Source organism: Scyliorhinus torazame, chromosome 6 (assembly GCF_047496885.1).
Source record: "Scyliorhinus torazame isolate Kashiwa2021f chromosome 6, sScyTor2.1, whole genome shotgun sequence".
Taxonomy (NCBI): domain Eukaryota; kingdom Metazoa; phylum Chordata; class Chondrichthyes; order Carcharhiniformes; family Scyliorhinidae; genus Scyliorhinus; species Scyliorhinus torazame.
This window is the reverse complement of record NC_092712.1, coordinates 80,764,734-80,779,696: the sequence shown is the minus strand read 5'-3', so window position 1 is coordinate 80,779,696 and position 14,963 is coordinate 80,764,734. Positions and strand designations below refer to the sequence as shown.

General features: G+C 42.6%; 1 protein-coding gene across 2 annotated transcripts in view; it reads left to right on the top strand.

Moving 5' to 3' along the window:
* Positions 1-13,639, top strand: part of mtpap (mitochondrial poly(A) polymerase) — a 65,269-nt gene extending 51,630 nt beyond the window's left edge. Inside the window, exons 7-9 of one of the 2 annotated variants that reach the window (XM_072508382.1) lie at positions 3,299-3,385; positions 3,475-3,548; positions 12,862-13,639. In XM_072508382.1, coding sequence (XP_072364483.1) covers positions 3,299-3,385; positions 3,475-3,548; positions 12,862-13,230 — 530 coding nt within the window. In that variant the 3' untranslated portion in view covers positions 13,231-13,639. Of the gene's footprint in view, positions 1-3,295; positions 3,386-3,474; positions 3,549-12,861 lie in introns of both variants that reach the window. The other variant, XM_072508381.1, reaches the window with a different exon arrangement.
* Positions 13,640-14,963: the final 1,324 nt, after the last annotated feature.

The following is a 14,963-nucleotide window of genomic DNA, read 5'->3' as shown; positions in this document are numbered from 1 at the left end:
GAAGGATATTAGTGAACCAGATGGGTTTTTACACCAATGGGCAATTGTTTCATGGTCATCATTAGACTTTTAATTACTGATTCTTCTTAAAATTCAAATTCCACCATCTGCCATTGTGGGATTCGAACCCAGATCCCCAGAGCATTACCCTGGGTCTCTGGATTGGTAGTCCATTGACCCCACGGTCCTCTCCATTTTACATAACTTCCTTGTTTTTGCACTCTTATGCATATTGACAAGACCAAGATGCCATATACTTAATTAACCGTGCCCGCAACCTGTACTGCCTCCTTCGATGAAGTATGTACATACCCAGATCCCGCTGCTCCTGCACACGCTTTGGAGTTGTACCCTTTATTTTATATCAAGCCTATGTTTTTCCTGCCACAAAGAATCACTTCCCACTTTTCTGCATTATATTTCATCTGCCACTTGTCTGCCCATTCCACCAATGCCTATGTAATTTTGAAGTTCTACACTATCCTTAATAATAATCTTTATTAGTGTCACAAGTAAGTTTACTTTAACACTGCAATGAAGTTACTGTGAAAAGCCCCTGGTCGCCACACTCCAACACCTTGTCATAGTCATTTAAGCAGTAATGGCTTGCAAATTGCTACCCACATCCAAATATTAACAGAAATATATGTACTTTTCATTAATTCAAGCGCCTTCAGTTGCCCTTTGTATAGAAACTTGTCTTGTCATTTTTTTCCCCTTTCCTTATGCATATATTTGAGATAATTTAAAATTAAAGGAGTACTTCATTATTTCTTATGTATATTTACTTCAGATGTTTTTAATGCTGAAAATGGCCATGTAAGATTTTCTTATGCTGAACCTGATTTTAAAATGTGTAGTCAGTGCAAGATGAGTGGGCAAAATTAATCCTTTTATGACTTCATCCCATATGCCCTGTGTTTCTAGAATGAAGGCAGCTTGTAAGCCTCAAGCGCAGACTAAGAACTGTAATTGATTGCATATTTTCCAGGAATAAAAGCCCTGGAACTTGGCTGGAAATGTATCTGCATTTCTAGGCACGCCCACTGAGGATTGCATATTATCACAGGACTGCATTTCTCCACAAGAAATACCAAAAGGTTGTTGCAGTAAAGTCTATTATTCAGGGCAGTTATTTGCTTGTCCTTGGGCATCAACCCAGTCTGAGAATTTAATTGCATATTAACTTCACCTCGGGAGTCTGTCTCTTCTAGTAATCCATGATTCGCAATTCCAGGTTTTCCCAGCAAGGAAGTTTAATGATGACTGATGAGGGAAGACTCTGGGAAGGTTCATTTTCATTAAACAAGCAGTGCTACTTGATTTAAAAGGAATAACTATTACAGGATAGTCTAGCAAAATACCAAAAGTTATTGATCCTGGAAAGATGAAGGTGATGAAGAAGCCATCAAAAATCTGCATTAAACTCCGATCTTAGAGTTCTGAAGCATTGTCCGGCATCTTTGAATTTGTCTATATATATGTTTCTGGAACATACCTCTTCATTCACCTGAGGAAGGAGCAGCGCTCCGAAAGCTAGTGATTCGAAACAAACCTGTTGGGCTTTAACCTGGTGTTGTAAGACTTCTTACTGTGCTCACCCCAGTCCAACGCCAGCATCTTGCCAAAGGCATTTTTTAAAAGAGAAATTGAAGGGATGATTACCTCGTTCATATGGGATGGGAAGGTGGCCAGAATTAAAAAGGTGCTGCTACAGAGAGGAAGGCAGGCAGGGGGTTTGGGTCTTCCGAACCTGATGTCTTATCACTGGATAGCGAATGTGGAGAAGGTACGGAGCTGGAAAATGCCGATCGGGGGAACCATAGATTTGAGCCAGGGAAGTGGGATGGAAATTTTCGGAGATGGGAGGAGAAAGGAATTAGGACAACAAAAGATTTGTTACTTAGGGGTCGCTTTGCGGGATTGAAGGAGCTGGGAGCAAAGTCTGGCCTGAAGCAGGGGGAATTATTTAGATACGTGCAGGTTCGAGACTTTGCCAGAAAGGAGATAGAGCTTCCCACGAGAGCAGGCTTCCACATTGCTGGAAGAGGTGCTGACGACCGGGGGACTGGAGAAGGGGGTAGTATCGGCGGTTTACGGGGTTATGTTTGAGGAGGAGAAGGCGCCGCTAGAAGGGATCAAGGCAAAGTGGGAGGAAGAGTTGGGAGTGGGTATGGAGGAGGGGTTCTGGTGTGACGTGCTCTGGAGGGTGAATGCCTCCACCTCATGTGCGAGGTTGGGGCTGATAACCCTGAAGATGGTGTATATAGCGCACCTGGCAAGGATGAGCCGGCTCTTTGAGGGGGTAGAAGATGTGTGTGAACGTTGCGGGGGAGGCCCCACAAACCACGTTCATATGTTTTGGTCCTGTCCAAAGCTGGAGGATTACTGGAAGGAGGTTTAGGATAATATCTAAAGTGGTGCACGTAAAACTGGACCCGGGCCCTCGGGAGGCCATATTCGGGGTGTCGGACCAGCCGGGGTTGGAAACGGGTGCGGAGGCAGATGTTGGGCAGCATGGTGGCAGATGTTGGGCAGCACGGTAGCACAAGTGGATAGCACTGTGGCTTCACAGCGCCAGGGTCTCCGGTTCGATTCCCCGCTGGGTCACTGTCTGTGTGGAGTCTGCACGTCCTCCCCGTGTCTGCGTGGGTTTCCTCCGGGTCCTCCGGTTCCTCCCACAGTCCTAAGCTGTGCAGGTTATGTGGATTGGCCATGATAAATTGCTCCGTAGTGTCCAAAAGGTTGGGTGGGGTTACTGGTTTACAGGGATGGGGTGGAAGCGTGGGCCTAGGTAGGAATTAAAAGTCTAATGACCATTTCAACCATTGCCAATTGCTGTAAAAACCCATCTGGTTCACTAATTTCCATTTAAGGAAGTAAATCTGCTATCCTTACCTAGTCTGGCCTACATGTGACTCCAGATCCACAGAAATGTGGTTGACTCTAAATGTCCTCTGTTCAAGGGCAATTAGGGATGGGCAGCCAGTGATGCTCACATCCCTTGATTGAATTAAAAAATATATATTTTACCTTTGACCATAACTTCATTTCATTCTCTCTGTGACTTTTCAGCTACCTGCTACCTTCCTGTGCAGATCCATTGTTTTTTTAAATATGTAAGCGTATTGAAGAATTATAGAATTTACAGCACAGGAGCACATTCAGCCCATTATACCTGTGCCAATCCTATACATTTAGCTGGAGTTGCTGACTGTAATTGTGTTTCCCTGTCCTCTCCCTATATCCTTTCATATTAGGAACCCTGATAATGACACTGATTGTTCTTTTTCAGAAGTAGAAGATAAATATGTTATTGAAAGTCATGACTGCACGTTTGTTCCTAATAACAAAATAAAGCCTTCCCAAAACACAGAGACACTCGGTAAGCAGGAAGATGTACAATTACCATCTAAAGTGATATGCAACTCTGGTTTACAAATTAAATAATTTTCAATTTGGATTTCTCTACAGAGGAACTTCTACAGGAATTCTTTGAATTTTATGGCAATTTTGCTTTCAATCAAATGTCCATCAATATCAGGAAGGTTAGTATGGGTACAGACTTTGATTTTCTAATGTGGGGCTTTGCCATTCAGTTTTGACCAAACATTCCCTGACATTGTTAGGACAAACTTTTAACAAGATCTTGGTGCATCATAATGATTACTATTGGGAGTTTTGGTGTGAATCATAGGAAAGTGATTAAGTTCAGAGCTAATTCAGCCCACAGATAATCTGTTAGTCAGAACATCTTAAAGCTGTACAATTGTACAGGTGTGCAAATATGAATCACTGAACTGCCCTTAAACTGAACTCCAATTTGAAATTTGGGCGGCACAGTGGTTACCATTGCTGCCTCACAGTGGCAGGTACCCAGGTTCAATTCTGGCCTTGGGTGACTGGAATTTGGACGTTGTCCCAGCGTCTGGGTTTTCTCCAGGTGCTCTGGGTTCCTCCCACAGTCTTAAGATGTGCTGCTTAGGTGGATTGGCCATGATAAAGTTGGCCCTTAGTGTCCAGGGATGTACAGGTTAGGTGCAGATATGAGGATAGGGCAGGGGAATGGGCCTAGTTGTAGGGTGCTCTTTCCTCTTTCAGAGGGTCGGTGCAGTCTCAATGGGCCGAATGGCCTCCTGCACTGTAGAGATTCTATGAAAATCAAATCTTAATTGTCTTTTGAATGAAGTAGCTATAGGAATAAAGTTTGTTGTTATAATTTTATTCATTCATGGGGTGTAGGCATTATTGACAAGGTCAGCATTTATTGCACATGCCCTTGAGAAGGTGGTATATTTGGACAGGCAATTGGCTATACCTAAAACTACATACTGCAACTAGTCTGTAGTTGAGTTCAAGGTCACATCTTGAAATGGCAAGAATCAGATCTTCTCTCCCAGCTCCTTTGTGGAGATAGAAGCTGTTGAGAGGCCTTTTGAAAACATTCTACCTTCACATTATTTAGCATTGTACTACTCAATCCAGTGATTTGTCTTTCCCACTTTTTCTGTTACCTTTTGCATTTTAAAACCTTAAATGTGCTCCAATACTTGTTGATGTTTGAAATGCATGCTTTTAAAAAAAGTTAAATTGAGTAGCGATGAAATAAATTGCATTTCAAAACCCATCATACACTATGCAAACTTTTGTACTGAGTATTTTATAATTAAATTCAGCGCAATGTGGTAGTAACTTCTAACCACCTGATTTAAAGTGTTGTAACATTGTTGGACTATTCAGAGAATAGTGCAATGATCTTTACAGTTATGTTGTCGGTATGTCTTGGTTTTAAATATTACGGCAGGTGCTGCTGCGACTTAGGGATGGTCCTTACTGATCTCAAGTAGCTGCAGCAGAAGGTTAACGCACTAGAATAATATGATTTGGCATCAATCAATTTTTAAAATTGATCAAGTGACAACAAATGATGAGGCAAGGAATGCTTTAACAAGGCTAAAGAATCACAAATTTGATAAATTGGTTAAGCACGGTAGCACAGTGGTTAGCAATATTGCTTCACAGTGCCAGAGTCCCAGGTTCGATTCCCGGCTTCGGTCACTGTTTGTGCAGAGTCTGCACGTTCTCCCCATGTCTGCGTGGGTTTCCCCGGGTGCTCCGGTTTCCTCTTGCAAGTCCCGAAAGACGTGCTGTTTGGTAATTTGGACATTCTGAATTCTCCCTCTGTGTACCCGAACAGGTGCCGGAATGTGGTGACTCGGGGCTTTTCACAGTAACTTCATTGTAGTGTTAATGTAAGCCTACTTGTGACAATAAAGATTATATATACATATATAACCCTCCTAACTGCTTGCTGCACCTGCATTCTCGCTTTCAGTGACTGTTGTACAAGGGCATCCAGGCCCCTTTGTACATCAACATTTCCCAATATCACCATTTAAATAATGCTCTGCCATTCTGTTTTTCCTACCGAAGTGGATAATAGTTGTCCACACTATATTGCATCTGTCATGTATTTTCCCACTCATTCAACTTGTCTAAATTGCCTTGAAGCTTCTTAACATCCCGCTCCACTCTCATTCCGCCTACTTTTGTGTCATCAGCAAACTTGGAAATATTGCATTTGGTTCCCTTATCCAAATCATGTGTATATATTTGGAATAGCTGGGGCCCAAGCACCAATCCCTGCGGTACCCCACTAGTCACCATCTGCAACTCCTAAAAAGACCCATTTAATCCTAGTCCCTGTTTCCTGTCTGTTAACCAACTCATAATCCATGCCAATATATTACTCCCTATTCCAAGTGCTTTAATTTTGCACACAAACCTCTTGGGGGACTTTAACAAAAGCTTTCGGAAAATCCAAATACATCACATCTACTGGTTGGCCTACTAGTTACATCCTCCAAAAAAACTCCAGTAGGTTTGTCAAACATCATTTCCCTTTCATAAATCCATGTTGACTTTGTCTAATCCTTTTGATATTTTCTAAGTGTCTTAAGGGACATTAGTAAACAAGATAGATTTTTCATCAATCATAAATAGAGGTAATAGTACAAAAATGTGGCGGTTATGCTGTACCTTTATAAATCTCTGGTTAGGCCATAAGTAAAGTATTGCATCCAGTTTTGGTCATTGCACTCTATTAAGGGTATAAAGGTTCTTGTGAGGCTGCTGAGGAGATTTTCCAGAATGATTCCAGGAATGGGGCATTTTATGAACGAGTTTAGGTTGGAGACTGAAGTTGATCTTCCAGCAAAGGAAGCTTGAAGAGGTGAGCTCTTGAGATTTGGTAAAGAGATGCAGTGAGAATGTGAGGAAGAACCTTTTTATGCAACAAATATAATGACCTTGCATTCACTGCTTTTGAGGGTGTTGGAGGTGGAGAAGATGAATGATTTTAGAAGGAAATTGGATGGACACTTGTGGTGGGTCAGCATGAATGATTGAATTTCTCTGCAGAGAGCTGGTATGAACTTGATGGGCTGAACAACCTCTTTCTGTGACTAAATGATTCTATGTGCAGAATTTTGTGATTCCCCTGCCAACAGGTTTGCAGGAATGGGGGTCTGCAAACTTTTCTGTATGGTCTTCCCACCGCCCTCCTGCCCACCCCCTACCTGTCTGCAAATTTACGTGAGGAGGAAAGACTTTGGGCAACCTACACATGCTTGCCCTAATTGAGACCTTTGCATTCTTACTTAACGGCCACTTTGGCCTTCATTTTGAGGCTGGCAGGAGGATTATTGGGACGGGATCAAAGTCAGGCAGGTTACTGCTTGGGCCTTGGCCGGCCTCTCAAGAGCCCACTTTCCACATTGGGTGTGCCCACCCCGCCCCCAGGTTTTCCTCTCAGTGTGCCCCCCCCCCTGCCATGAGACACCCACATTTAGCTTTTTCTGGGTTCTGGGATTACAGTGCTGCCGACCAACGAGATTGACTGACAGCTCTCTGAGGAAAAACATTGATCCGAGGGACGGAAGGAATTCTGACTCCTACCAGTTAATGCTTCTTGAAATGTTAAACGAATATGGGGCTGCTGTGATTGCCATTCCAGCTCACTCTTCTGGTGGGGGGGGGTGTGGGAAACCCAGCCATCTGAAAAATGACTCTGGCTGTTTCTCAGTGAGTCAGAGTCACTGAAAGGGCACAGTGACGAATTACAGGCAGGAGTGAAGACTGGGAGGTGAGAGGGATAGCAGATGCAGGTGGGCGAGAAAGGAAATGAGAACGATTAGGGAGTGGGAGGACTAGGATTCTCCTGAATTTCTTTTCTAAAACAAAGTTCGATAAATTGTCTTCACTTTTATGCAGCTCTTACTGAGTGAAGCGCTATTTCATATCAACTTTAACATCTGCGATCTTGTATTGCAGTATGAAAGTAATTAAGTAAGTAAAATCACCATAGTCCCAAATGCCCATAGGCTGCTTTCCCCTTTGAGGGGGAGAGCTGACTGGTGATGATTTAATCTGAGGATCACCACACCTCAGGCGCGAAGGGCAAGCTTGCGACGGCGGGCCTTCATGAATAACCTCAGTCGGGAATTGAAAGAGTGCTGCTGGCCCTGCATCACGAGACAACTGTCTAGCCAAGTGAGATAAACCGGCCCCTATTGCAGTATACAATTTACTGATAACAAGAAGCAGAACATGCTTCTCATTAAATGTGGCTGCTTGTATGTCTTCGCTCAAAACCTACATATTTTAAGTACATCTGGAATAATTTTTCTTTCACTTATTTGGCGGGTGCACTTTTACTTCATTCTTTAATGGGCTGTCGGTTTCACTAGCTAGGCCAGCATCTTATTTCCTTTGAAAAGGTGATGGTGAACCATCTTCTTGAATGGCTGCTGTCCATGTTGTGTAGGTGCCTGTTAAGGGTGGGGGGGGGGGGGGGGGGGAAGTTCCATGATTTTGACCCAGCCACAGTGAAGGAATCGTTCCAAGTCAAGATGATGTGTGGTTTGAAGGGTATTATAATTATTTGTTGCCGCAAAGAGAAAAGATATGGAGGTGTCCAGCACTTTGGATCCTTGTAAACCTTCTTGTAAACCGCAACAAGAAATTTGTGAAGGGCGTTGCCCATACAATAAAGATGATGATCTCCAAAATACGTCACTGATGACACGACATATCACGTGACGCAGATTCAGCAAGAATGTATTCCCAGATACATAATACCCCTCCCTCTTTAATGCATTTGTGCAATAACAACAATTAACATATATGCAATAGATCCTCTTATATGTTACTTTTCTACAGCACGGTAGCATTGTGGATAGCACAATTGCTTCACAGCTCCAGGGTCCCAGGTTCGATTCCGGCTTGGGTCACTGTCTGTGTGGAGTCTGCACATCCTCCCCGTGTGTGCGTGGGTTTCCTCCCACAGTCCAAAGATGTGCAGGTTAGATGGATTGGCCATGATAAATTGCCCTTAGTGTCCAAAATTGCCCTTAGTGTTGGGTGGGGTTACTGGGTTATGGGGATAGGGTGGGGGTGTTGACCTTGGGTAGGGTGCTCTTTCCAAGAGCCGGTGCAGACTCGATGGGCCGAATGGCCTCCTTCTGCACTGTAAATTCTATGATCTATGATCTACATATATACAATTCAGCTGACAGTCTCTGTGGTGGACATCTATTTTTTTTGGTAGAATTCTGCATTCTGAACTCGGTAACTTGCGACCTCCGAAGTGTCCTCATTCCTTTCTATAGATGGTACTTTTATTATTATTTCATTATCTTTCACTATCAGCATTGAAAAGTCCTCAATCAGAACTCAAGAACAAAGAACAAAGAAAAGTACAGCACAGGAACAGGACCTTCGACCCTCCAAGCCCGTGCCGACCATCCTGCCCGACTAAACTGCAATCTTCTCCACTTCCCGGGTCCGTGTCCCTCTATTCCCATCCTATTCATGTATTTGTCAAGATGCCCCTTAAATGACACTATCGTCCCTGCTTCCACCACCTCCTCCGGCAGCGAGTTCCAGGCACCCACTACCTCTGTGTAAAAAAAACTTGCCTCGTACATCTACTCTAAACCTTGCCCCTCGCACCTCAAACCTATGCCCCCTAGTAATTGACCCCTCTACCCTGGGGAAAAGCCTCTGACTATCCACTCTGTCTATGCCCCTCATAATTTTGTAGACCTCTATCAGGTCGCCCCTCAACCTCCGTCGTTCCAATGAGAACAAACCAAGTTTATTCAACCGCTCCTCATAGCTAATGCCCTCTATATCAGGCAACATTTTGGTAAATCTCTTCTGCACCCTCTCTAAAGCCTCCACATCCTTCTGGTAGTGTGGCGACCAGAATTCAACACTATACTCCAAGTGTGGCCTAACTAAGGTTCTATACAGCTGCAACATGACTTGCCAATTCTTATACTCAATGCCCTGGCCAATGAAGGCAAGCTTCTTGACTACCTTCTCCACCTGTGTTGCCCCTTTCAGTGACCTGTACGCCTAGATCTCTCTGACTTTCAATACTCTTGAAGGTTCTACCATTCACTATATATTCCCTACCTGCATTAGACCTTCCAAAATGCATTAGTTCACATTTGTCCGGATTAAACTCCATCTGCCATCTCTCCGCCCAAGTCTCCAAACAATCTAAATCCTGCTGTATCCTCTGACAGTCCTCATCGCTATCCGCAATTCCACTAACCTTTGTGTCGTCTGCAAAATTACTAATCAGACCAGTTACATTTTCCTCCAAATCATTTATATATACTACAAACAGCAAAGGTCCCAGCACTGATCCCTGCGGAACACCACTAGTCACAATTAGAAAAGCATCCTTCCATTGCTGCTCTCTGCCTTCTATGACCTAGCCAATTCTGTATCCACCTTGCCAGCTCACCCCTGATCCCGTGTGACTTCACCTTTTGTACTAGTCTACCATGAGGGACCTTGTCAAAGGCCTTACTGAAGTCCATATAGACAACATCCACTGCCCTACCTGCATCAATCTTTGTGACCTCTTCGAAAAACTCTATCAAGTTAGTGAGACACGACCTCCCCTTCACAAAACCATGCTGCCTCTCACTAATACGTCCATTTGCTTCCAAATGGGAGTAGATCCGGTCTCAAAGAATTCTCTCCAGCAATTTCCCTACCACTGACGTAAGGCTCACCGGCCTGTAGTTCCCTGGATTATCCTTGCTACCCTTCTTAAACAAAGGAACAACATTGGCTATTCTCCAGTCCTCCGGGACATCACCTGAAGACAGTGAGGATCCAAAGATTTCTGTCAAGGCCTCAGCAATTTCCTCTCTTGCCTCCTTCAGTATTCTGGGGTAGATCCCATCAGGCCCTGGGGACTTATCTACCTTAATATTTTTCAAGACGCCCAACACCTCGACTTTTTGGATCTCAATGTGACCCAGGCTATCTACACACCCTTCTCCAGACTCAACATCCACTAATTCTTTCTCTTTGGTGAATACTGATGCAAAGTATTCATTTAGAACCTCGCCATTTCCTCTGGCTCCACACATAGATTCCCTTGCCTATCCTTCAGTGGGCCAACCCTTTCCCTGGCTACCCTCTTGCTTTTTATGTACGTGTAAAAAGCCTTGGGATTTTCCTTAACGCTATTTGCCAATGACTTTTCGTGACCCCTTCTAGCCCTCCTGACTCCTTGCTTCAGTTCCTTCCTACTTTCCTTATATTCCACATAGGCTTCGTCTGTTCCCAGCCTTTTAGCCCTGACAAATGCCTCCTTTTTCTTTTTGATGAGGCCTACAATATCTCTCGTTATCCAAGGCTCCTGAAAATTGCCGTATTCATCCTTCTTCCTCACAGGAACATGCCAGTCCTGAATTCCTTTCATCTGACACTTGAAAGCCTCCCACATGTCAGATGTTGATTTACCCTCAAACATCCGCCCCCAATCTAGATTCTTCAGTTTCCGCCTAATATTGTTATAATTAGCCTTCCCCCAATTTAGTACATTCACCCTAGGACCACTCTTAGCCTTGTCCACCAGCACTTTAAAACTTACTGAATTGTGGTCACTGTTCCCGAAATGCTCCCCTACTGAAACCTCTACCACCTGGCCGGGCTCATTCCCCAATACCAGGTCCGGTACAGCCCTTTCCCTAGTTGGACTGTCTACATATTGTTTTAAGAAGCCCTCCTGGATGCTCCTTACAAACTCTGCCCCGTCTAAGCCCCTGGCACTAAGTGAGTCCCAGTCAATATTGGGGAAGTTGCAGTCTCCCATCACAACAACCCTGTTGTTTTTACTCTTTTCCAAAATCTGTCTACCTATCTGCTCTATCTCCCGCTGGCTGTTGGGAGGCCTGTAGTAAACCCCCAACATTGTGACTGCACCCTTCTTATTCCTGATCTCTACCCATATAGCCTCACTGCCCTCTGAGGTGTCCTCCCGTAGTACAGCTGTGATACTCTCCCTAACCAGTAGCGCAACTCCGCCACCCTTTTTACATCCCCCTCTATCCCGCCTGAAACATTTAAATCTTGGAACGTTTAGCTGCCAGTCCTGCCCTTCCCTCAACCAGGTCTCTGTAATGGCAACAACATCATAGTTCCAAGTACTAATCCAAGCTCTAAGTTCATCTGCCTTACCCGTAATACTTCTTGCATTAAAACATATGCCTCACTCCGGCGCCTGTTTGAGTACACGGAGGAAGAATTCAGAATGTCCAATACACCTAACACGCACGTCTTTCGGGGACTTTGTGGGAGGAAACCGGAGCACCCGGAGGAAACCCACGCAGACACTGGGAGAACCTGCAGACTCCGCACAAACAGTGACACAAGCTGAGAATCTAACCCAGGTCCCTGATGCTGTGAAGCAACAGTGCTAACCACTGTGCCCCCGTGTCGCCGAGATGGGTCCTCGTTTAATGTCTCATCTGAAGGAAGCATATGTTTTAAGTTTTTCAATCTGTTGATAAAGCAATTCTAACTTTTCAGTTTATGGGAGATACTAGTATTTTCTTAAACTTCACATTTTTTTCCTCAGACCTGTATTCATAACCATTTAATCAGTTTAAACTTGTATTTAATAAAACAATGCCAGGCCTAGATACAGCTACTAACAAAAATGTATTCTGATAAAACAAAAAACTGACAAATGCAGTTTTTCAATATTTAAATATTATATATCTTAATTTTATCCCAAAGTCCAGTACATTTAAGTGTGTGTGATACAGCTTTCATTTAGTATGGTACTAGCATTTTAAAATACAGCCAGTACAGATCTAAATGGACAGGAGCTATCCATTGTGTTTGTACAAGGAATACTGTGTCAACACTTCTTTAAGATTGCTATTACATCATTTCTGAACTATTTGGAATGACCTCTGTTCATTTGGTGACTGTAGAGTTTGATAAATAAGACAAAACCCTACGTTGTAAAATTTAACTAAGCTGAGAGTACAGATCACTTTATTTCTGGGGAAAGCCCAAATTTACATAGGGCAAAACTACTTTGCTCAGTCTCCAAGATGAGCAGTTTTTTCTGTTTTATGCTCAGTCTCCAAGATGAGCAGTTTTTTCTGTTTTAAATTCTATCTAAATGATGGGCAGATAAAAGGAATCTGTTATATGCAGACGAGCAAAAATGTTAAACTTGAATATATTTGCAATAACTGCATCAGTATAAAGTCAGGCACAGGTTCAATATTAGTGAAAATGCTTATTTGCACTTGTGTGGATTTCTGGTAGTTCACAATGTCGTTCGATTATCTATTTTCCCTTCTGCACTGAGCAATTCACTTACCCAGGATAGAAATAGACCAATAGGATTCATAAAAGAGGCAGACAGTACTATGAATTCCTTGAATGACAGACAGTGGTTTATTTTTCTTTTGGACAATGTTAAACCTAGTAGATGCTGTAAATTCATTTTCATTTTTCTTCTTGTAACCATTCTAGGGGAAAGAACAGCATAAACCTGAGGCGTCTCCACTTTACATTCAGAACCCGTTTGAGCAGGCTTTAAATGTGAGCAAGAATGTCAATCAAACCCAGCTGGAGAGGTTTGTGACCTCGGCAAGAGAGAGCGCGTGGATATTGCAGCAGGAAGGGCTAAAGCAGCCTATGTCAAATACCAAACCCTGGGGACTAGCAGCTCTGCTCCTTCCTACCATGCAATCACCTGGAGGCAAGAGTAAAAAGAAGAGACAACCAGCAAGCGAGAGGATTAAAACTTTGTTGGATTCACTAAAGACAAACAAATCAACCCCTGGCTATTTAAACCGGTCAAATGGTGGTAGACGGCACATTTGCACTGTTGCCTGGTAGCAGCCCTCCATAAATAAAATGAACATATATCTGTAAAAACATCATTCAACCAGCGTGAGCACAAAGACAGCAGAAGTCTCAAGACTGTAAAAATCCATTGAGTGCTGCAAGAATTATTGAATGATACAGCCATTTGGCAGTAAGCGTTATTTGGCTTAAGGATTGAAATGTTAGGCCTGAATCTGTTCTAATGGAGACTAGTGCATGAACTGGATGGTACTATGGCTAATAATTGAAGGGAAATCTTTAAACCTTACTGACTTGGATGACCTAAGAGACCATTCCTGCACGCTTCTCTTCATTCAGATGAAACTTAAGGGTGTGTTCAGACTTTATTTTCAGAAAGCTGCTGAATTAATGAATGAAAGATTTATATTACCTGCATTTTAAATAAACTACTAGAAGATAACCAGTAAAAGTGTATAACCTTTTTAAACATTTGGTTCTTTTGCATCTGTTAATTTCCAGTTGGTTCCGTGAAAATGAAAATACGCCTTATAATTTGAGTTGCAAAATTGTCTCATTCACAGTAAAGTTAGTAATCCACTTGGCTTACAAAGAAATGGGGTTTTGCAAATGTCTGACTTTCCTCAACAGAATCAATTTCAAACTGCTTTAGAAGCAATAAGCTGCAGCAGAAGTAGAACCAATTCACGCAGCTTTGTATAAATTGCTCAGTTCAAACGCTGTTTAATAAAAATATTCTGCAAATTAAATAATTGATTGAAGATTGAATCAAGTTTTGGGAAACTTCCATACGTACAGGAAAAAGCAGCCCTGTAGAAAACAAAATACTGTGATCACAGACTGGACAATCCGGCTCATATCAAGGCAATTAAAAGAAAAAGAAAGACTTGCATTTATAGAATATCTTTCACAACCTCACGATGTCCCGAAGTGCTTTCCAGCCATGGAACTACTTTTGAAGTGTAGTCACTGATGTAACATAGGATGTCTGTGATCTTGAGCGAAGAGAATTGAAATGTGATTAGAACGTTCACTGTCAGCAGCAGGAGAAATTATTTTAATGAGTAATGCAAGGCCATACTCTGATTTAAATCGAGAAACTAATTATGTACCATTTAGAACTATTTTCTCCATGGCTGTGTCATGCTTGATATGTTCACGTTCTCAATAACTTCTTTTCTCTTGGAGGCCAACACCACAGACTGGGTTTTATCAAGATTTCTGAACCTAATAACTAGTAATCATATTCAGCATTTCTAGGCATTGGCAAAATACAAGGAAGTGTCTACTCACCCTCATTCCAAACAAGCCTCCAAATTGTTTGTCCTTTCTAAAAATGTGTTCAGTGTATGACCATTACTGCAATGCAATCTTTGTATCCGTACTATTGTCCATAATTTAATTTCTTGCCAAATTACTCGCTGGACAGTGCCTTGCATGAGATATTGACTCATTCCACAGTGGATTTTTGTTCTATGTATTATTGTATTCACTAAGGAGATGAAATCAATGTTTCTTTTCTCACTACTGACTCTGCCTTTGTCCCATGCCTACTATATTGGTGTTCCATAATTTAAGTTTGAGAAGTCCTAATTATTTATAATTAATTCTGATTAATGGGATAGTATGGGGTTAATGTTACTAGACTAGTCCAGGCCACTGGATTACTAATGCTCCAGAGATACGAGTTCAAATCCCACCATGGCAGCTGGGAATATAAATTCTATAATAAATACATCTGGAATAAAATGCGAGTTGCTTTAATT